Source organism: Pristis pectinata, chromosome 5 (genome assembly GCF_009764475.1).
Source record: "Pristis pectinata isolate sPriPec2 chromosome 5, sPriPec2.1.pri, whole genome shotgun sequence".
NCBI lineage: Eukaryota > Metazoa > Chordata > Chondrichthyes > Rhinopristiformes > Pristidae > Pristis > Pristis pectinata.
This window is the reverse complement of record NC_067409.1, coordinates 109,747,005-109,770,303: the sequence shown is the minus strand read 5'-3', so window position 1 is coordinate 109,770,303 and position 23,299 is coordinate 109,747,005. Positions and strand designations below refer to the sequence as shown.

The 23,299-nt window shown below is 41.1% G+C and overlaps 1 protein-coding gene across 11 annotated transcripts in view; it reads left to right on the top strand.

Moving 5' to 3' along the window:
* The window catches only part of LOC127570293 (RNA-binding motif, single-stranded-interacting protein 3), a 950,275-nt gene that overhangs the window by 763,625 nt on the left and 163,351 nt on the right, over window positions 1-23,299 (top strand). For all 11 annotated transcript variants that reach the window (XM_052015693.1, XM_052015696.1, XM_052015698.1 and 8 more), the window contains one exon: window positions 3,085-3,164. In XM_052015693.1, coding sequence (XP_051871653.1) covers window positions 3,085-3,164 — 80 coding nt within the window. The remainder of the gene's footprint in view (window positions 1-3,084; window positions 3,165-23,299) is intronic.

Genomic DNA, 23,299 nt, shown 5'->3' with positions numbered 1-23,299 from the left:
TCTCAAAGAAGACCTGTACAGTTGCATCGTGACACCCCAACTTCTGTACTCAATGCCCTGACCAATGAAGGCAAGTGCACCAAATGGCTTCTTTGCCATCCTGTGTCGCTATTTTCAGAGAACAATCCATTCCCACCATTCATGGACCAGAACAGTCTTTCCAGATGAAGCAGTCATTCATTTGCACTTCTTCCAATCTAGTGTACTGCATGCAGTCTTCACAATTTGGTCACCTCCAAATTGGAGGAACGAATGCATATTGGATGATTGCATTCAGTTCACAGGAGTGACCCTGAACTTTCAGTTGCCTGCCATTTTAATTCACCATCCCACAACCACTCAGACCTTTCTGACTGTCACTTCCTGTGCTGCTGTGGTAAGGCCCAATGCAAGCTTGAGGAACAACCCTCGTCTTTCATCTGGGTATGTTGCAGCCTTCTGGATTCAATATTGAATTCTGCAACTTCAGATAACTCATTCTGTCCAAGTCAAAGTCGAGTTTATTGTCATATGCACAAGTACACGTGTGCACAGGTGCAATGAAAAACTTACTTGCAGTATTGGTATTGGTATTGGTTTATTATTGTCACTTGTACCGAGGTACAGTGAAAAGCTTGTCTTATAAACCGATCGTACAGGTCAATTCATTACATCGTGCAGTTACATTGAGTTAGTACAAAGTGCATTGATGTAGTACAGGTAAAAACAGTAACAGTACAGAGTAAAGTGTCACAGCTACAGAGAAAGTGCAGTGCAATAAGGTGCAAGGTAACAACAAGGTAGATCGTGAGGTCATAGTCCATCTCATTGTACAAGGGAACCGTTCAATAGTCTTATCACCATGGGTAGAAGCTGTCCTTAAGTCTGGTGGTATGTGCCCTCAGGCACCTGTATCTTCTACCCAATGGAAGAGGAGAGAAGAGAGAATATCCCGGGTGGGTGGGGTCTTTGATTATGCTGGCTGCTACACTAAGACAACGAGAGGTAAAGACAGAGTCCAAGGAGGGGAGGCTGGTGTCCATGATGCACTGGGCTGTGTCCACAACTCTCTGCAGCTTCTTGCGGTCCTGGGCAGAGTAGTTGCCGTACCAAGCCGTGATGCATCCAGATAGAATGCTTTCAATGGTGTATCGGTAAAAGTTGGTGAGAGTCAAAGGGGACAAACCAAATTTCTTTAGCCTCCTGAGGAAGTAGAGGCACTGGTGAGCTTTCTTAGCCGTGGCATCTACGTGATTTGACCAGGACAGGTTGTTGGTGATGCTCACACCCAGGAACTTGAAGCTCTCAACCCTCTCGACCTCAGCACCATTGGTGTAGACAGGTGCACGTACACTGCCCCCTTAATGCAGTATCACATAAGCAGGATTCACAAGAAAAATACAGATTAAACATAAATTACACGTAATTTATGCAAGAAAGAACACAATTAAAACAATAAAAAAGTGGAAAGCGATTTGTAGAGATCTGTCCATTTTTGTTTGTGATCCTTTTTTTCCTCTTCTTTAATTCGTATATTCTGGCCTGCCGGGCATGTCTCAGTATTCCAGACTATAGAACATTATACAGACTATACAATATTAGCAACACATTACAGAGAAAAAGAAGCTTAGTCTAATCTCAACTGTTCCTTTAACTACCATCACCCTTTCAAAGAAATCCCCTTTGCCCCACCCATCTTATTTCTCTTCCCCAGTTCTGACAAAGGGTTCTAGACCTGAAATGTTAACTGTTTCTCTTTTCACAGATGCTGTCTGTTTGCTAAGTGGTTCCAGCTTTTTCTGTTTTTATTTCAGATTTTCAACATCTGCAGTTTGAATTTCCAGCATAATTTCTCCAGATGTTCCAATGCAAGATAAGAATACTGATGAAAACTTCAGTTCTTTCAATTGTTAGATTAATGGATCTTTACCCCTTATCCTTAACAGCATTAATGTCTATACCAGTGGCACTGGACAGATTTCAGCTCATCCAGAACTACTGCCAGTATCCTAATGTACATCAAATACTGTTAATCTTGTGTTTCTGTATTTTTTTTGATCTGATGGCTCACAATCCAGGAATTCTTTAATTGTAAAATTTCCACCTTTGTCTTCAGATCCCTCCGTGATTAGCCCTTCTTCGTCTGTCTAATCTCCTTTGGACCTACAACACACAGATCCCTATTTTTCCAAAAATTCTGGTCTCTTCTGCTTCCCCAGTTTTCATTGTCCCTCCATTGCAACTGTGCCTTCATGTTCTGAACTCTTAAGCTTGAGAAGCCCCTTCCAAAACTTCTCTGGATTTTCACCTATCTCCTCCCTGATGGCCCAGCCCAAAACCCATCACTTTGATCAGCTTTAGATCACTTGTCCTAGTATTTCTTTGACACAGCTAAAGTGAAGCATTTTAGTTTGGCTTACTACATTAAAGCCAACTTTTTATTTTTTACACTATCTACATAGGTAATAGGTAGAAATTGATAACAATAACTGTTACCATGTTACATCTCAAGGTTGCATCTCAATTCCCTTCTCTACTATTATAATCAATGAAGATAGAGAATTCTTTGAGCCTCCCTTGTTCGATGTCCTTATTATTCTTTTATGAACTCTTTCAAATGCTTCAGCAGCCTTTTAAATTGGGGCATGAAAATGAGTTAAATAATTTGTTTAATTCTTAGTGTAACCCAAGAGATCTTCTTGTACTTGAATTACTTTGCAGATGGATTGACAGTGACTGTTGGTAATTGGTCAGTGATCACAGACTTTGCCAATGGATGCACTTATTATATTCTTTGTTCATGCCAATGTATCAGAACAGGCTGCTAGACAGACAGGCTTGTGCTTGAATCCAGGAGCAGTTGTTTGTCCTTGTGAGTGTAGAAAAGTTAATTATGAATAATTTAGCAAAATATATTACAGTGGTGCATCACTGCTTCGAAACAATAGTGTCTTTGCATTTAAAACAAAAGCTGTCATGAAACATCACTCATCCATTCTGGATCGAAAATATATTCTGAAGAAAGGACAATATGTTTGTTTCCATGTTGTCAGTCAATGCATTAGGGAAGTAACACTCAACCCCTTTTTCTTTTTATACATTTAGAATGGAGTCCACTGAGAAATGTGAAGTAGTAATTCAACATTTTAATGGAAAATATCTGAAAATGCCACCAGGTGTGCCAGGTATGATTTTATTTGTTATTGATACATCAAAAAGATGGAGTTAATAGAGAAAAAAAAATGAGGATTCAGATGACGTGAACAGCAAAACTAAAGATGGAATGGTTTATTGCTTGAGAGGTGTTTATTTAAAAGTATTCCTGCCCACATGTTTTTGTGCAATATACATATATAAATATATGAAATAGCAATGTTTTTAAGTGTGAAGACTATACCTGATGTTGCTTTTGTCTCTTGCCTTCTTTACGCTTACTCCAAGATAAATTTGTGTCGTGCAGGTTGAGAGGTTGTAATTACCATTGACCTAAAATGGGTGATGACAACTGTGTAGCTGTTTACACACATCCAGATTTTCATTTTCATTGCCATCAAGCAAGCTGATGACTTGTTAATGCCTGGCTTGCGACACTGTCCAAGGCTAGTTTCAACCTTTAAAGCTATGGTGCACAACACAAAATAGCACAGGGCTGCATGCTTTATGTTTGTTAAGGTTTTGATGCTTCCTCTTAATTATTTTCTAACCCTGTCTGAACAGACAGATAGTCGGCCTCTTGTGGTTCCCTCCATGGGCTTTTGTATATCATTTGCTGTTATTGTTTCATAGGAATGAAGATAAATGTTTAACCTGCCTGTCATGCAATAGCAGGAGAGTTAAACACATTTCTTGGTTAATTATTAAATTGGGCCTTGCCATTTCCTTCAGAGTTTGCATCATCAAATGTTACACACCACAGAAGTGTACGTTGATGTCCAGTGGGTGCCATTCGTCTGGGGATACTATCTTTCAATCCTGTGACAATTATTGTCCTTCCTACCATAAATACTGAGGGACGATGTTGTGCCATGACAGAAAATAACTTTTTTTTCCATCCAGGGTTCACTTTCATGCTAGGAGGCTAATAATATAGTGCTTATTCCATCATGTCCACGATCGGACAGTTCTTCTACTTTGATCGCACAGCCTTGGAACTCCAGTGACCAGGGTTCAATCCAGACCTCTGGTGCTGTCTGTGAGTTTGCACGCTCTCACTGTGATGTGTGGGCTTCCCCCCACATCCCAAAACATGTTGGTAGATCAGTTGGTTACTGCAAGTTAACCCTAGTGTTTACCTGGTGGACTGTGGGAGAATCAGTGGGGTGTTAATGGCCCTGAGAAAGGGAATAGGTCAGAGGGAAATAAGTCGGGGTGAGGGACTCGTGATGGTTCTGAGAACCAGCAAAGGCTCTGTGGACCAAATGGCCTCCCATATCAGAAGGAAAACTGAAATGTGAGTATTTTTACAGAGGCAACTACAAAGTTACATTGCATGTGAGTGCAGACAAGACTCTGCATCACTCTACACCCACAAGACCAGACAGAATATCTTGCTGTTGTGTGTACAATCAATTTTCGCAGACATGGGCACCCATTTGTGTCAAGAAAGCAGATGAACAAGTGGTTGCATTTAAAGAAAAATCAGCAGTTAACATTTTTTGAAAGTGTATCGGTCCATTATTTCTCAGAGGTCAGCACAAGCTTTAGAGCAAGGCAGGTGTGTTCTTAACTATTTTATGCACAAATAAATCATGCATGGAAAGAACATTTTGGATTTATATAATCAGGTGCATTACAATGCAACCCAGTATGAGAAAAACATCCCTTAATATGAGAAGGTCACAGTATGTATGTTTAACATCTGGAAGTTTATAGAGTGCATATCGCAGGTATTGTTTCTGTGGTCTACAGACCTAATAAAAATCTGAATTCCTGACTGAGTAGGATTCAGGAACCCAGTCTAATTGATCTTTCCAGCCCTGTTTGCATCTCTCTGATTACCATATTGCAAATACTTTGATTGGCATCGGCTGCTGTAATTTACTATAAGTATTTTCACACTGGACTTAAAATTCAAATAGACATGGCAATTTCATCCCGCACAGACAGTAGCTTCACTATCGGAAACTTACAAAGGTGGGATATTTTGAAATTTGTTATCCAGGCAGTGGTTCCGCCATTTGTCAAATAGACAGAAGTCTTAAGAAGGTGCTTTAGGCCTTTGTCCAACGTGCCACAAAAATTGATTTTGTTTTTCAGAATTGATTGCAGTGGGAATAGTGGAGTGAAATGCTAAGCACAAATGAAAAGTTAAAGATGGAGAAAAGACCACTTAGCCTATTGCTTTTGTCACCGGGTGCACTAAGCTCAAAGCAAATGCATCCAGGGCCAACTTTAACTCTCGTGATGGTATAAAGTGGAGGATACCTTCTCATGAGATATAATTGGTCACCAATTCAAAATCAAATCCTTACACCGTCACCTTTAGTTGGTTTTGCCCTTTGCTTTGATTCTTCTGTCAGACCTAGTGGAATGCTGGAAGTGCTCAGCAGTTCATGGAGCATCTCTGGAAAGAGGAACAGAGTTGATGTTTCAGCTCAAAGGTCCTTCGTTGAAGATTGAAAATGCTTGAACCTTACCCAGTGGTCTGGATTTTGTGTTCAAATAAAGCAGCAAAGATGTCAGTCTCACAAAGCCGACTCAGAGTGATTTATTGAGATATAAAGTGTAACTTTCCTCTGAGAGACAAAGGACTGCAGATGCTGAATCGAGATGAAAAACACGATGATGCTGGAAGAACTCAGCAGGCCAGGCAGCATCCATGGAGAAAAGCAGGCGGTCAATGTTTCGGGTCAGGACCCTTCTTCAGGAGTGACTGGCAACGGGGAAACGCAGATCGTGGTTATGGACAGAGTGCAGGTGTTCTGCGATCAGCGAAGTGAGCTTTCCTCTCTTCTGGCATCATTTTCAGTTTGGTGCCTTCCACAGAGGAGTTGTGGCGTCAAGTAGAGAGGATGCCAGCTGCTCAGCCAATCGGACTGAAGAACTCTCATGTAGAACAAGGCAGGATTTAAAAAGCAAGAAATATAGAAAAAAAATTAAATTACGTAGAAAACAAAGTAACTATCAGAATATGTATATGGCATTGATGGAAAAACAAATAGTGGATCAAAATCTTTCAATTACTTTTATAATTAAAAAAATGTTATTCTTAGGTCATAATATTCCACTCTTATAGGATTAATCATTCCAGGCCAGAGAGATTATTCAGCTGCAGCTATGATTTAGGACAGTGATAAATGATTGGATATTCCTGAATGAACAAGGCTAAACTTTATCATTGCTTTCATTGTGAGAATAATGTCTGAGTAATTGGATCATGACAAGTCAGTGATTTCTAAATGCTTCCATCAAAGATTGCAACAGCAAACCCTGTGAGGAGCAGGGTATCACTATTTGCAGGTTCTGGGTTTCAGGATCATTGCATGTCTGCAGATGCCAGCAGTTTGCTGTCTGTTTTGCACTGCAATGGCAGTGAGCGCTGATGGTCTCAAATTCTTTCCTCCCCAAACTCTGAGCCAATAGCTGTGAACTATAACTTAAGATGGGTCACAATGTTTGGTTCAGAAGAATGGCAATTTGTGTGAAAGAATGTACCTATTATTTTTCTAAAGGCAAATTGCACATCATCTTCAAAAATCAGTTTTACTACTTGTGATGATCAAACTTGAGGAACAGAAGTTCACAGCAATACCTTTGGAAGCTTGCTTGTGGGAAACTTGAGCCAAAGGCTATTCTTGATACTGTCCAGATGATTTACTTCACTTTCTGTGTGCCTTTTTGAACACTGGATCTATTGATCTATTGTATGTTTGCTTCTGCGGCTGGTTCTGATTAGGGGAATGAAAACTAATTGTAGCAACTCCCTTGGTCCATCACAGGGAAGAAATCTAATCAAAAGCCTGCCAAAAAAATATAGTCTTAAACTAAGTGCAATATTGACTCTGTGTCTTCCTTCACATTTGACCCTACTTTTACAGTTGGAACCAAGAATTTGTGACCTTGACAATCTCAGTAAAGTAAGCTGTTCACAAGATTCCAGATTATTCGTGTTAAGGTTAAGGTTTGGAGATTCACCCAAAAAGTTGTCGTCTAGCTTTCCAATTTTTGTTTCTCTTTTCATGTAGTTGTTTTACTGTGGGTGGTGGTGGACAGGTAGGAACTACACAATTTTGGAACATTAATACGAATGGAGAGAGGAGAAATGGGTTAAAAATCCTATATCTGAATGCACGGAGTGTCAGGAATAAGGTAGGCGAGCTTGAAGCTCAGATACGAATGTTGGCATGTGGCAAGGGTAATGTCACAGTCGTTATGGGGGATTTCAATATGCAAGTGGACTGGGAAAATCAAGCTGGTACTGGACCCCAGGAAAGGGAGTTTATAGAGTGCCTCCGGGATGCATTCTTGGAGCAGCTGGTACGAGAGCCGACCAGGGAGAGGGCTATTCTGGATTTAGTGCTGTGTAATGAGCAGGATTTGATAAGAGAACTCGAAGTAAAGGAGCCATTGGGAGGTAGTGACCATAACATGATAAGTTTTTATCTGCAATTGGAGTGGGAAAAGGGCAAATCAGAAGGGTCAATTTTGCAGTTGAACAAAGGAGACTATGGAGCCATGAGGGAGGAGCTGGCTAAAGTTGACTGGGTGGGCATCCTAGCAGAATTGTCAATGGAACAGCAATGGCAGGTATTCTTGGGAATAATGCACAAGGTGCAGGATCAGTTTATTCCCCAGAGAAGGAAAGACTCAAAGAGGGGAAAGGGGCCACCGTGGCTGACAAAGGAAGTCAGAGATAACATTGTGTTAAAAAGGAAGAAGTATGGCAGAGCCAAGCTGAGTGGGAAGATAGAAGATTGGGAAATTTTTAAGGTGCAGCAGAATTTAACTAAAAAGGTAATTCGGGAAGAAAAAATGAGGTACGAAGGCAAGCTAGCCAGGAATATTAAGGAGGATAGCAAAAGCTTTTTTAGGTATGTGAAGGGAAAGAAGTTAGTTAGGAACAATGTTGGGCCCTTGAAGACCAAATCGGGTGAAATTATTACGGGAAACAGGGAGATGGCAGTCGAATTTAATAAGTACTTTGGATCTGTCTTCACCGGGGAAGACGTAAGAAATCTCCCAGAAGTAAGGATGGACAAAAGGCAGAGGGTGACAGAGGAACTGAAGTGGATTGACATTAGGAAAGAAATGGTGATGGGTAGACTAATGGGGCTGAAGACTGACAAATCCCCAGGTCCAGATGGTCTGCATCCCAGGGTACTAAAGGAGGTGGCTCTAGAAATTGTGGATGCATTGGTGATCATTTTCTGATGTTCCTTAGATTCGGGGACAGTTCCTGAGGATTGGAGAATGGCTAATGTTATCCCACTTTTTAAGAAAGGAGGGAGGGAGAAAACGGGGAACTATCGTCCAGTTAGCCTAACATTTGTGGTGGGGAAGACGCTGGAGTCCATTATTAAGGATGAAATAGCGGCATATTTGGATAGCAATGATAGGATTAGGTCGAGTCAACATGGATTTACCAAGGGCAAATCATGCTTGACTAATCTACTGGAGTTTTTTGAGGATGTAACCAGGAAAATAGACGAGGGAGATTCAGCGGATGTTGTATACCTCGACTTTCAGAAGGCATTTGATAAAGTGCCGCACAGGAGATTGGTGGGTAAAATTAGGGCTCATGGAATTGGGGGGCGGGTATTAACATGGATAGAAAACTGGTTGGCGGATAGGAAACAAAGGGTAGGGGTGAATGGATGTTTCTCAGAATGGCAGGCCGTGACTAGTGGGGTGCCACAGGGCTCGGTGCTGGGACCACAGCTGTTTACGATCTATGTTGATGATTTAGATGAAGGCATTGTGAATAACATTAGCAAGTTTGCTGATGATACAAAGTTGGGTGGCAGTGCGACATGTGTAGAGGAAGTTAGGAGAATTCAAGGTGATTTGGATAGGTTGGGTAAGTGGGCAGATACTTGGCAGATGAAGTTTAATGTGGATAAGTGTGAGGTTATCCACTTTGGGAGCAGGAACAGGAAGGCAGATTATTATCTGAATGGTGTGGAGTTAAGTAAGGGGGAAATACAAAGGGATCTAGGAGGCCTTGTTCATCAGTCACTGAAAGTGAATGAGCAAGTGCAGCAGGCAGTGATGAAGGCTAATGGAATGTTGGCCTGTATTACAAGGGGAATTGAGTACAAAAGCAAAGAGATTCTTTTGCATTTGTACAGGGCCCTGGTAAGACCACTCCTGGAGTATTGTGTACAGTTTTGGTCTCCAGGGTTAAGGAAGGATATCCTGGCTATAGAGGGCGTGCAGCGTAGGTTTACGAGGTTAATTCCGGGGATGTCGTGACTGTCTTATGCTGAGAGGTTGGAGAGACTGGGATTGTACACGCTGGAATTGAGAAGATTGAGAGGGGATCTGATTGAAACATACAGGATTATTAAGGGATTGGACAAGATAGAGATAGGAAATATGTTCCAGATGTTGGGGAAGTCCAGAACCAGGGGGCATGATTTAAGAATAAGGGCTGGGCCATTTAGGACAGAGGTGAGGAAAAACTTCTTCTCCCAAAGGGTTGTGAATTTGTGGAATGCACTGCTTCAGAGGGCAGTGGAGGCCAATTCTCTGGGCACTTTCATGAAGGAGCTAGATAGGTTTCTTATAGATAGGGGAATCAAGGGATATGGGGACAAGGCAGGAACAGGATATTGATTGTTGAGGATCGGCCATGATCTCAAAATGGCGGTGCAGACTCAAAGGGCCGAATGGTCTACTTCTGCTCCTATTGTCTATTGTCTATTAACAAAAGCAAGTGAAATTTTACGAAATTATAAAATTTTGCAGCTTAGTTGAACCTCCATTTACTGCATTCTGTCAGTAATTAAGTAAAATTGTGCTGTAACAGGTGAAGATGATTGTGTAGCTATCTAAATATAAGGTATTTACTTCCAGGGAGAAAACATTTCCAGACTTTAATTGTTGGATTTTCCATTACCAGAATACCGCTTAGAACAGCAAGAAAGAAATTCAGTCCACGAGAAAGGGAATCAGTTTAACATTTTAACACAAGACTTAACTGCTGCTGAATCAGACTAAAACCTGTATGAAATCAGTTTTCAGATTCAAAGGTAGTCATTATTGTGCCTGAATGGAAGATGATTAACCATTTTAAAAATGAAAGACAATGTGTATTTACTTTGCAAGTGGGATGGTCATGTAGAATAATAAGTGAGACTTTTCAGGGAGGTGAGTGGTCACAATATGGAAAAGTTGGACTGTTTGTGAGATTTTGATGTATTGCCTCACCTAACTATGCGTGCAAGGCACAGCTTATACGAATTGTTGAATTTTGGTTTGAATTTTTTGTGTCTCTGTTGAATTTTGGTTGTTTTGTTAAGGTTTTCATCAATGCACTGAAGGAGTTTACTCTTGGGCAGCATTTTGCTACCATATGAATTAGCAAGCAATTCAAAAACAAATCTGCACTCCAAAGCTCCCACGGAAGGAGACTTTGCTTGATTATGTTAATAATCTGTCGAGAATTTCCCTCTGATAACAGTATGGTTGAGTATTATTTCTGACAATGGCAACATTTGTAATTTCATTTTTGAGGAATGCAATGATACCCATTCATTTCTGTCACTTGACACCCTACAGGTTGAATAGCTATTAATCTTTTCATTTCAGCCTGATAATGTAATCTGTGGAAGAACTAATAGTAAAATATATTTTAATGACATCTGTTCTTAAAACAAAAGCCCTGGCATAGATTCCATCTGGTATGTTAATGGTATTGTACAGACCCTAAAAAAATATGTTCTTCCTGCTTCAATAATCTAGTCCATTGTCCACAATATTTGTACAAGTCTCTTTCTTTTCAATGTATTCCATTTGGTAGTTTCCACCTGACTCTACATCTCTCTCATAGATTTTAATGTCACTCTCTTTGTTATTTTGTTTGATTAATCTGCCTCTAAACTTCTTTGTAGATTCTCCTTTTCCATTTTCCTAAAGCCCTTCTTTGACCTTCACCTCCTGCCCAAAGTTAAGATTGACAACTGTTTCTGTGACTACCGCCATGACATTTTATCCCCCTCTGATCTCTCCAAAATACTCAATGTGGTTAATCACATTACCCTCCTTCACATCCCTGGTCCAACTCAGCAAGGCAACCCTTGGGTGGCACAACACATACCCTGGTTCCAGTGGCTCAGCTCATCTCCAGCAATGGATCCTCTTCAAGTTCCTGCATGAGTTGACTTGGCTGCTGGTTGGTCACAGTAGCATCATCTGTGGACCTGGGGTCAGCTTCCGCGTACACACCAATGATACTGACACCGCAAGATGTAATGGAACCCAAACGCACTGATTTCACTTTGCTGCCTCTCATGTCTGAAGGGAAACCTCATGTATCTGTGACTGCAAATTGGGAAATGAAAGATAAGTAAACTGTTGGCTGTTTTCTGAGAACTGTTGGGTAGGCTGCTTCACGCGAATACAATCGAGATTAACACTGCCCATTTGCAGCTTAAAATGGGACTTGAGATCATTTGCAAATTACATGATCCCATTTTATATCAAACTCCCACCAGCTATTTTTTCCCTTTTCTATTCCTAAGGGCAGGTACAGTAGTGCAGTGGTTAGCGTAACGCTATTACAGCGCCAGAGACCTGGGTTCAATTCCGGCCACCGTCTGTGAGGAGTTTGTACATTCTCCCCATGGCTGCGTGGGTTTCCTCCGGATGATCCGGTTTCCTCCCACATTCCAAAGACGTACGGGTTAGGAAGTTGTGGGCGTGCTATGTTGGCGCCGGAAGAGTAGCGACACTTGCGGGCTGCCCCCAGCACACTCTACACAAAAGGTGCATTTCACTGTGTGTTTCAATGTACATGTGACTAATAAAGATGTCTTGTCATCTGTTGCCTCCCACCTGCTCCAGGTGGATACCCTGACTGTGAACCAAGAGACTATACCAAAGATGATAAAATTGCTTTGTACCATGGTAGACAATAAATGTGGAAATCAACCCAGCACTTTTCTCAGACTTTGTTTGCACCAGCTATAGATAATTGTCTTTTGGCAGAGCGATTAACCATGAAAGCAGATTCATGGTACTGCCTGTTCTTGCTTTCATTCAGGGCCTTCAACCATCCACGTTCTTTTGGGACTGTCTCCTTTCTATTCCACACCTGTCCCCTGCCTTGAGATTTTACCTTGAGATTGGGATAGATCATGGAACAGTACAGAACAGGAACTGGCTCTTCAGTCCACAATGACTCTGCTGACCATAATGCCAATTTAAATGTCACATCTGCATGCACGCAGTTTATATCCCTCATTTCCCTGTCTGCTCATGTTTCTGTCTGTATAAAGTGCAGAACTTGTCGGGTTGTTCATCTGACCTTGTTCCAAATGCACCTTCTTGACACTGCCCCTAATTTCTTAAACTTCCAATACAACGTGGAAGATTAATTGAAATGTTGAGACGAAGGATTCATCTGACCTTGTACCAAATGCACCTTCTTGACACTGCCCCTAGTTTCTTAAACTTCCAATATAACGTGGAAGATTAATTGAAATGTTGAGACGAAGGAAAATGATGTAAGTTAAAAAAGGGAAAAAAAACTGAGAATACAGATTAATGTGGCAATACATTTTAATATTGACATTTCAACAATACTCTTCAATGTTATGTAAATTTGACCTATTACTTCCAAGGCTCAGTTTTCACTTGTCAATTGTACTGCTGTCAAACTAATTTAAGCTTTCCCCTCAGGTACTACTGTTGTTTATGTGTCTCTTTTGTATGCTTTGTCAACTGAGCTGGAATGTGGTGGTTTTGTGACTGCAAAAGGTCATCCCTCACTGACAGTTGATAGTGGTCCCAGATAAAGTAGCTGTCCTAGGCTTTCTCTCATTTGGGAACCTCTTGCTTTGTGAAGCTGTGAGTGGTTTTTTGTAAATGCGCGTAGAAACTAAAAGTTGCATCTGGGCATAAATGAGCAAATGCATTGGGAAGCAATGATCCTATAAAAAATTATATTAACATTCTGAACGGAAAATAACGCTAAAATACTTGAGTTCAATGTTCAAACCCCATGTAATTCAGCAGATTTCTCCTATAGCATGATAAATCTTTGAACAAATAGTTTTCCTTTGAATTTGCACTTTCCACTTTAAGCAACAAATTGTTCTTGAGTCCAGTCATGTTAAATGACACTGGTCTCGATTTATTCTGCCTTCTAAATATATAAAGTATTCCACAGACAGAATAGAAGTGCATTGAGATGTCTCTTGTATGTTGTCCATATTTTAGCTCCATAGAATTAGGAGGGAATCATGACTGTCATATAATCCATGACCTCAGTTTTGAGTATATAGAGTCATCATAAAAGTTTTGTCAAGTGATAAAAAGCTGTTTCTCCACATTTAAGGCAATATTGGATTCATTACACACTTAGAGGATGCATGATTTAATTTCATATTCCTCTCTGAAGCAAGCATATCAAGCATAAAAGCAACCATCATCCAACATTACCATCATTGGTTGGCCTTTTCATGTGGAACCCCAGGCTTGGAATATTTTGTGCAGTTCTGTCACCACACTATAGAAAGGACATGATTATACTGGAGAGGTTGCGGAAAAGATTCACAAGGATGTTACCTGGATTGGAGGGCTTGAGTTATGAGGATGGATTGGAAAGGCTTGGTCTGTTTTCCCTGGAGCGAAGGAGGCTGAGAGTTGACATGATAAAGTTATGAGAGACATAGATCGGGTAGATAGCCAATGTGTTTCCCATGATAGGCATGTCTAAAACTCAACAGCATAGGTTTAAGGAGAGAGGGAGGAGGTGAAAAGGGATCTGAGGGTTAAAATTTTCACGCGAAAAGCAGTTGGAATCGGGAATAAGCTGCCAGAGGAGGTGGTGGAGGCAGGAACAGTAATAACATTTAATAGGCAGCTTCTCAGGTGCAAATGAGTAGGATATAGAAGGATATGAAATTAATGCAGGCAAGTGAGATTAGTATAGGTAGGCATGATGGTTGGCACAAGTGTGGTGTACTGTACAATTCTGTCTCTGTGACTTCCAAAGCAAGCTTTTTTTCTCAGATTGATCTGTGGCACTTTCTCAAAAGGAGGACAGGCAAAGTTCCAAAGGTAAATGTGAATAAGTGCAAGATCAACACCAATTTATGGGAGATTATCACCTGTGACTGCCATATTACAGCAATAGAAAGGAAACAGCGAGAGCAGCAGACAGTGTCTACTGTGGACAAGCTCAGCAACCCAGATCCATGTATCCCACTCTGAAATAGTTATCCAAGCTGCAGTAGATAATGGCAATCCTGCATTGGATTCAAAACCCAGCATGAACAATATTCCTTGGGAGTCAATAGTCCTTGATTTTGTGGGATTGTTATTGATTGGTTGAAATTCTTCAACATGTAAAATACAAGCCAGTTTTTATTGAGGTTGGAGGGGAGCAAAAGATGTTGCATTTCAAACAGTGCCTCGTGCACAATCAAATCTTGATTCCAATGCATGTAATCACGCATAAAACTCATCGTGGACCCAAAGTCGTGTACGGTAGGATCTTGCCTCTGTGATCTTACTCCATAACAGGTGCGCTTAAAGTAGTGGCTCTTATTGGATATGACGCTTTACAGCGCCAGCAACCCGGGTTCAATTCCCGCCGCTGTCTGTAAGGAGTTTGTACGTTCTCCCCATGTCTGCGTGGGTTTCCTCCGGGTGCTCCGGTTTCCTCCCATATTCCAAAGACATACAGGTTAGGAAGTTGTGGGCATGCTATGTTGGCGCCGGAAGCATGGCGACACTTGCGGGCTGCCCCCCAGAACACTACGCAAAAGATGCATTTCACTGTGTGTTTCGATGTACATGTGACTAATAAAGATATCGTATCTTATATGCCCATTGTGGTGGCAGTAATGGTCATTACTATTACAGCATTCTGGCAGCAGATGGCACATTGTCTCAATGTCAGTGTGCACCTGTGGCAGGGAAGTCATCATTGGGGCCCTCTTGGAAAACAGCCCGCAAGTGTCACCACTCTTCCGGCACCAACATAGCACGCCCACAACTCCTAACCCGTACGTCTTTGGAATGTGGGAGGAAACCGGAGCACCCGGAGGAAACCCATGCAGACATGGGGAGAACATACAAACTCCTTACAGACAGTGGCCGGAGATGCCTTCAGGACCACCTTCACTTCTGGGGAAGTCCTCCTCTTGCAGTTAAGGCCCATACTGTTCATGAATGTAGTGTTCTCATTAGAAAATCAGTTGAGCATTCCAACCAAATGATGTCACTCAAACCCCAGTAAGAGTCTTTTGCACATCGAGGACTGTACTTTTTTTGTTTACATATTCCCTTTTCTGACTATGTATTGCCCAACCATAATCACCCTCCATAAAGTAGGGGGAAGATGCCATCTTGATATGCTGTGGTCTTCCTTTGAAAGCTACTCCACACGGGACCACAGACCGGTATTTTTCTGATTTAGGCCCAATGAGGATGAAAGAAATAAAAAGTGCATATTTCCAAATTGGGATGGTGTGTGACTCTGAGGAGAAACTGCATGCATTGATCCTGCTATTCCCGTCCTCCTCAGTAGTGTAGGATTTAAGAGGTGCTTTCAAAGTAACCTTGCGGAAACAAATGCAGTGAACTTAGCGATGGATCAAATTGGAAAAAAGGGTACAGATGGTAGAAAAAAATGAATGTTTTGGATGGTGGATGGGATGTCAATCAAATGGAACACTTTGTACCAGACAGCGTCAAGCATCAAGTGTTGCCGAAGTCTCATTCATCCAAGTATTGGTGTTGCTATTGGTATTGGTTTATTATTGTCACTTGTACCGAGGTACAGTGAAAAACTTGTCTTGCATACCATTCGAACAGATCAATTCATTACACAGTCATGAATTGAGGTAGTACAGAGTGCATTGAGGTAGTACAGGGTAAAAACAGTAACAGAATACAGAGTAAAGTGTCACAGCTACAGGGAAGTGCATTGCAGATAGACAATAAGGTGCAAGGTCACAACAAGGTAGATTGTGAGGTCAAGAGTCCATCTCATTGTATAAGGGGACTGTTCAATAGTCTTCTCACCGTGGGATAGAAGCTGTCCTTGAGCCTGGTGGTACGTGCCCTCAGGCTCCTGTATCTTCTGCCTGATGGGAGAGGAGAGGAAAGAGAATGACCAGGGTGGCTGGGGTCTTTGATTATGCCGGCTGCTTCACCAAGGCAGCAAGAGGTATAGACAGAGTCCATGGAGGGGAGGCTGGTTTCTGTAATGTGCTGGGCTGTGTCCGCAACTCTCTGCAGTTTCTTGCGGTCCTGGGCAGAGCAGTTGTCATACCAAGCTGTGATGCATCCAGATGGGATGCTTTCTATGGTGCATCAATAAAAATTGGTGAGTGTCAAAGGGGACATGCCAAGTTTCTTTAGCCTCCTGAGGAAGTAGAGGTGCTGGTGAGCTTTCTTGGCTAAAACATATTCCATCATATTCCTTTAGATTCTTATAGGTGACGGAAAAGCATTACGACATTGTTAATAGTCACACATACATCGAAACACACAGTGAAATGCATCTTTTGCATAGAATGTTCTGGGGGCAGCCCACAAGTGTCACCACGCTTCCGGCACCAACATAGCATGCCCACAACTTCCTAACCCGTACGTCTTTGGAATGTCAGAGGAAACCGGAGCACCCGGAGGAAACCCACACAGACACGGAGATGTCAAAAGCTGCAGAATACCCAGCCCTTGAACCTATAGTCACAGAATTTACGAAGGTAGTCCATTTAGAACATAGAACCTTAACCAGTACAGCACAGGAACAGGTTCTTTGGCCCATGACGTCTGTGCTGACCATGATATTAATTTAAACTGCACAGCAACCTGCGCCTGGTCTGTATCCCTCATTTCCTTCCTGGTCATGTGTCTGTTTGAATATCTCTTAAGCATTGTTATTGTATGTGTTTCCATGACCTCATCTGGCAGCTCATTGCAGGTACCTACCACTCTCAGTGCAGAACAGCTGCCATGTAAATCTCCTGTAAGCTTTCTCCCTCTCACCTTAAGGCTTACTTAGTATTTGACATTTCTATCCTGGGAAAAAGGCTCTGACTATTGACTCTGACTTTCTACCTGAGGTGGCATTAATCAGGCATGATAATATTGAATGGTGAAGCATGTCCAAAGGCTCTTCACCTGTTCCTTTTTTCTATGTTTCTGTGAATCTCAAGGTAAATAATTGGACTGTTGGAGGTCATTGCCCAGAACTTGTGTAGGTTAAGTTCCATCATGTAGCACATGACAGCATTTTAGGTACTCTATCCATGAGCAAGAAAATACTTAAAAGGGCAATTTTGGATGGTTAACGATAAGCTAGTTCACTGGGAAAATTCAACATAAGATATCTTTATTAGTCACATGTACATCGAAACACACAGTGAAATGCATCTTTTGTGTAGAGTGTTCTGGGGGCAGCCTGCAAGTGTCACCATGCTTCTGGCGCCAACATAGCGTGCCCACAACTTCCTAACCCATACGTCTTTGGAATGTGGGAGGAAACCAGAGCACCCGGAGGAAACCTACGCAGACACAGGGAGAACGTACAAACTCCTTACAGACAGTGGTCGGAATTGAACCTGGGGCGCTGGCGCTGTAATAGCATTACGCTAAACACTACACCACCATGCCTGCCCTATACTATACTATAGCCTGTAACTTTGCAGTAAGCGTACTCAAGATTTCATGAGTTATTAAATAAACTTTGCATAACTTGAGACTTTTTTATTTGATCCTGGACTATTTTTGAATTGTTAATTACTCAGGCTACAAGACAAGTAAAAGCAATCTGAGCACTAGACTATATTTGGTCATTACATTTCTGAATGACAAAGCTATACCTTTTAGAGCAATTTATTGCTGGAGGAATAAATGAGAAATTATGTACAGTATATTCACTTTCATGTAACTTGACTGAAAACAGCCATATATCCAAATTTGTAATTGGTAAATTTGGAATCTATGTGATATATTTTGTTTAAAATTGATTGTATTCAACGTGTTAATCCTCATCCCTAGCTAGTGGTGTTATGTCCCGTTTCCAATTTATGAATGCCAGACCATAAGACACAAAATATTGACATTTTAGGATAAGAGTAAGTCATACTGTGATCTCACTGTCAGGTTCTAACCAGTTATTTTTCATCTGACATTTTATTTCTCAGGAACTGAAGTGTCTGATTTCCAAAATAAGGATTTAAGCTAAAATAAATTATACATTTCAAAATGATGTGATTAACTTTATCCACTGAGTTGTCTTTTATATCCTTTTAAATCTTCCTGAAGACCTGAGGCTTGGACTTGATACTATTGTGAAGAAATTTCTGTGAACGAATTTAAACTGACTGAGCATCTGCATTTCACAGGATTCTCTAGTTCTGTTCAGTCATTTTTAGCTTATGTTATTTTCTATATAGTGGCTAGTTAAAGTATTTTGAGAAGGAAAAGAACAAATATTAAAAGGTTTACTGAAATGAAGTTTAAACTGAGGTGACCCTTACTTTTGTCAGGTGCCTTGAGCTTGTAGCAGCAGATTGGCTTCATTTCCCTTGTTATGTATGCAGGAGGAACTTATGAGTAGTAGATGCAAGTTTTGTTGGGTTGGAAATCTGAGTTCGCCTTCTTGTATGGAATTCAGCCCAAACAGGTTCCCCACTCCAACAAAGTGAAGGTGGCAGATGGGCTTTGCTTCCAGTACCAGATGGGGAGGACTTAGGCGCAGGCAGGTCTAACCTCTGAACCAGGTGGGGTCTCATCTCCAACCCTGTGGTGAAGTGTCCGATCCTTAATTGCAGGCAAGGTGTACCAATCCCTGGGAAAGTGGTCTGACCCCCCAGTGACTTTTGTTTATGGTTTTGGAGGTCTAATGGTGAGTGAAATTGGGAGTTGTGGAGAAGCACTTCTGCTCCTCTTGGCTCATGATAAACAATGCACAACCGATTAACTTCATCCAATTTTGTTCTTGCCTCGCTACTGCTATTGGGCTTCATAAAGTCCAGAGAAACCCAGGTGCTCACAGTAAAAAAGCTCAAAGCAGCTCAGATCAGAGGATTCCAGGCTCATTAATATGTTAGAAATGCCAGGTTTCACATCTTGCCTCAGGAATATAATTGCAAAAACCAAGGCTGATACTCCGGTGCAATGCTACACTTTTGCAGGGGCAGTCTTTCACATGAGAGGATAAACCAAGGGAAGGATGAAAGTAACCTAAATTTCTTTCTGGTGCACTCACATAAATGTTCATATCACAAATGTTGCACCAATCACTTTACTGGTACATTGTACCTGCCCACCTATGAACTGAGGCTTTGTGTGTTCTGTTGGTTGGATGTAAAAGATCCCATGAATCTCCTTTAAGGAAAGTTAGGAGAGTTAGTTCTGGTGTCCTGGTGAATAGCTATGCCGTTGTCACCTTTTTCAAAGCCGATTACCTGGTTAATATCACAGCATTGTTTGCAGAAGTCAAAGTTGAGTTTATTGCCTTCTGCACAAGTATATGTGTGCACAGGTACAATGAAAAACTTACTTGCAGCAGCATCACGGGCACATAGCATCATACAAGCAGCATTCACAAGAAAAACATAAATTAAACATATGCATAATTTTTACTAGAGCTTGCAAGGGGTTTCTGAAAGCCATTATATAAATAGATGTCTTTTCTTTCCCCTTTCTTTTCATGGTTTAACACTTGAAAGGGAAAATGTGAAGGGCTGTGGAAAAGTAACATGAATGTTCTCTTTGGATAAGTCTTCAGAGAGCTGACATTCTCATAATAGGTCCAACAGCTTTTCTCTCTGTTGTCATTCTATGATCCTGTGAAAACACTCACAAACTAATGATTTAATATTTTCACAATTATCTGATCTTAACAAGTACTTCTCCATTGGCACTAGCAAACAGTGTAACATGGCCGTGCACCCTTCTATTGCTTCTGAAATGTTGAATGATTGCTTTGTTATTAACCTTTGTATTTTCTATTATATTCTTGTTATGTTTCTTATTAGTGCCTCAGTGTGACTTTACAGTTCTCCCAGTCCTGTTCCTTTGGATGCTGGTAACTGACACAAAGACATCTACATTTTTACCTCATATACCTGCTGCTTTTGTCTGTACGTTTTTCTTTCTGTACAACTCACGCTGGAGTTCACATTTGAACCTACTTTCTTCCATTTTCCTCTACTTATGACTTAACTAAGAATCATTACACCACAAAAGGTGGCCATTCAACCCATTGAGTCCTTGACAGAGCAATGTGTTCAATTCCCTTCCCCTGTGGTCCTGCAAATTATTTCCCTCAAGAGCCTATCCAGTTTCCTATAGAAAGCCTGATTGACCTTGTTTCCATCACTCTCACTGGCAATGAGATTCAGATCATTAAAATTCCCTGCATGAAGGAAAGTTTCTCCTCTCATCCCCTCTCAATCTATTGATCATCACTTTGAATCTGTGTTCTATAACCTTTGAACCGCCCGCTTAAAGGAACAGCTTCTTTAACAAATCATCATTGCAAAATGCCTCTCTATCATATTTTCTCTCAAACTTCTCTGCTGATAGACAGCAACTCCATCTTCTTCTGTCCGTTTCTGTACTTGAACTTCCTCCCCCTTTCTGTTCAACATTTTCTGCACCATCTCATCAACCTTCATCTCTACCCTAAAATGTGGTAACTGGTGCAGTGCACCAGTTGTGACCCATTTGGTGCTTTATAAAGTTTTGATGTAACTCTGCTGTTCTTGTACGTTATCGCTTTCACCTATGATATCCAGGATCCCATGTGTTTTCCTAATTACTCTCTCAACATATCCTACCACCTCCAAATATTTACGCCAATGTACCCTCGGGTCCCTCTGTGGTTCCTCTATTCCCGACACTCTTAAGAACTATTCTCTTTAGTTGATGTGGTCTTTCCCTATTCCTTTTGCCAAAATATATCACTTCACACTTCTCAAAATTAAATTTTATCTGCCACTTACTCTGGTTATTGCAGTTCAGCATAATTTTAATTATTAAAAGATGTCAACAGTTCTTGAATCATATTAACTAAATCCTGAGGCAAAGAGGAATCCATCTGGGAATTTTACCATGAAGCAAAAATTTAACTTCTAAAAATCTGTGTATTGGAGTTTTATAACCATTTAGAAGTGGCTAATGCTATCAATAATGAAATGGAATTATTTAAGAGTACAACTTGTTCAAATCAAATTATCCGAGCAAATGCTATTCAGTTATGTATTTTTAAGAGAGAAGATCCAATCAGTGTGTGATTGGGGAAAGGGGATTCCATGTAGGCAAGGGAGCAGGAGAGCTTATGGATAAGTTCAATGATTATTTTCTGGCTGATTGTGTGACTCTTGTGTGTCCATTATGCAATGCATTTATTACTGGAACTATTTCCTTTGGGTAATTAATAATCTAGGGTATTGCCAAAATAATTTTCATAGTATGCTTTTAATTCCCTTGACTTTTGATTGCTAGTTAATTGTACATTTTTATTTGTTGATGATTTGTTTCTGTTATGTGAATTTTAAACATCATTATTTTCCTTCTTCCAACATATTGTGAATTTTTGTTGATTATGAATCTAAAATTTGAACAAGTTTAGTGTGTTACAGAATGTTGCAAGAGAGAGAGAGACAAAATGAGTGCTGACAAAATACAGGACTGATTAGTGATAGTCAGCATGGCTTTGTACATGGAAAATCATGTCTCACAAATTTGAGGTTTTGGAAGAGGTGGGGAAGAGAATTGATGAGGGCAGTATGGTGGATGTTATCTACCTAGACGTTAGCAAGGCCTTTGACAATTTCTACATGGGAGGCTGGTCCAGAAGGTTTGAATACATAGGATTCAGGGTGAAATAGAAAATTGGATACAAAATTGGCTTGGTGGTAGGAAGTAGAGTGTGGTATTGGAGGTTTTTTCCCCTCCGATTGGAGGCCTGTGACCAGTGGTGTGCCCCGGGGATCGGTACTGGGCCCTTTGTTGTTTGTGATATATATTAATTATTTGAAATAGAATATAGGTGGCATGATTAGTAAGTCTGCAGATAGCGCAAAAATTAGTGGTATAGTGGACAGTGGAAAAGGTTGTCAAAGGTTACAGGAGCATCTAGATCAACTGGGGAAAATGGGCAAGGGAATGGTAGATGGATTTTAAACCCAACTGGTGCATTTTGGGAAGTTAAAACAGACTAGGACATTCACAGTGAATGGCCGGGCCCCGGGGAGTGTTAGTGAACAGCAAGACCTTAAAGTACAAGTACGTAGTTCCTTGAAAGTGGTGACACAAGTCAACAGAATGATAAAGGTGGTGCGTCTGCTGTGTTTGCCTTCATTGGCTGAGGCACTGAGTACAGGAGTTGGGATGTCATGTTACCGTTGCACTTGGAGTATTGTGTGCAGTTCTGGTTGCCCTGCTACAGGAGAGATGCGATTAAGCTAGGGAGGGAGCAGAAAAGGTTCACAAGGATGTTGCCTTGATTAGAGGGCTTGAGTTACAAGGAGAGATTGGATAGGCTTGGACTGTTTTCCCTGGAGCAAAGGAGGCTGTGGAGTGACCTTATAGAGGGTTATAAAATTATGAGGGCCATAGATAGGGAATATATTCACAGTTTTTTTCCCAGGGTAGGGGATGGAGGGCATAGGCTTCAGGTGAGAGGGGAAAGATTTAAAGGGGACCTGGTGGTGGGTATGTGGAACAAGCTGCCAGAGGAGATGGCTGAAGCAGATACAATTACAATGTTTAAAAGACATTTGGACAGGTACAAAGTTAGGAAAGGTTTAGAGGGATGTGGACATAATGCAGGCAAATGGCATGAGCGTAGATAGGCATCTTGGTTGGCATGGACGAGTTGCAGTCAAAGGACCCATTTCCATGCTGTATAAGTCCATGACTCTATGAACCTACAGGACCCACTTGGATTCAAAAACTTCCATCGTAGGCAAGGAAACTAAGAAATCTATGTACTGGAGTTTCATAACCATTTCGAAGTGATCTTGGTATTCGCAATGAAATGTTTTTTTTAAGAGTACAATTTGTTCAAATCAATTTATCATAGCAAGTGCTGCTCAGCTGGAAGCTTGTAAAGGGGAGGATTCTGTCAGCAAAAGTCAGTCAAGTTTGATGTGTTATGAATTTGGTTGAAAATGTATTGGTTTCTTTA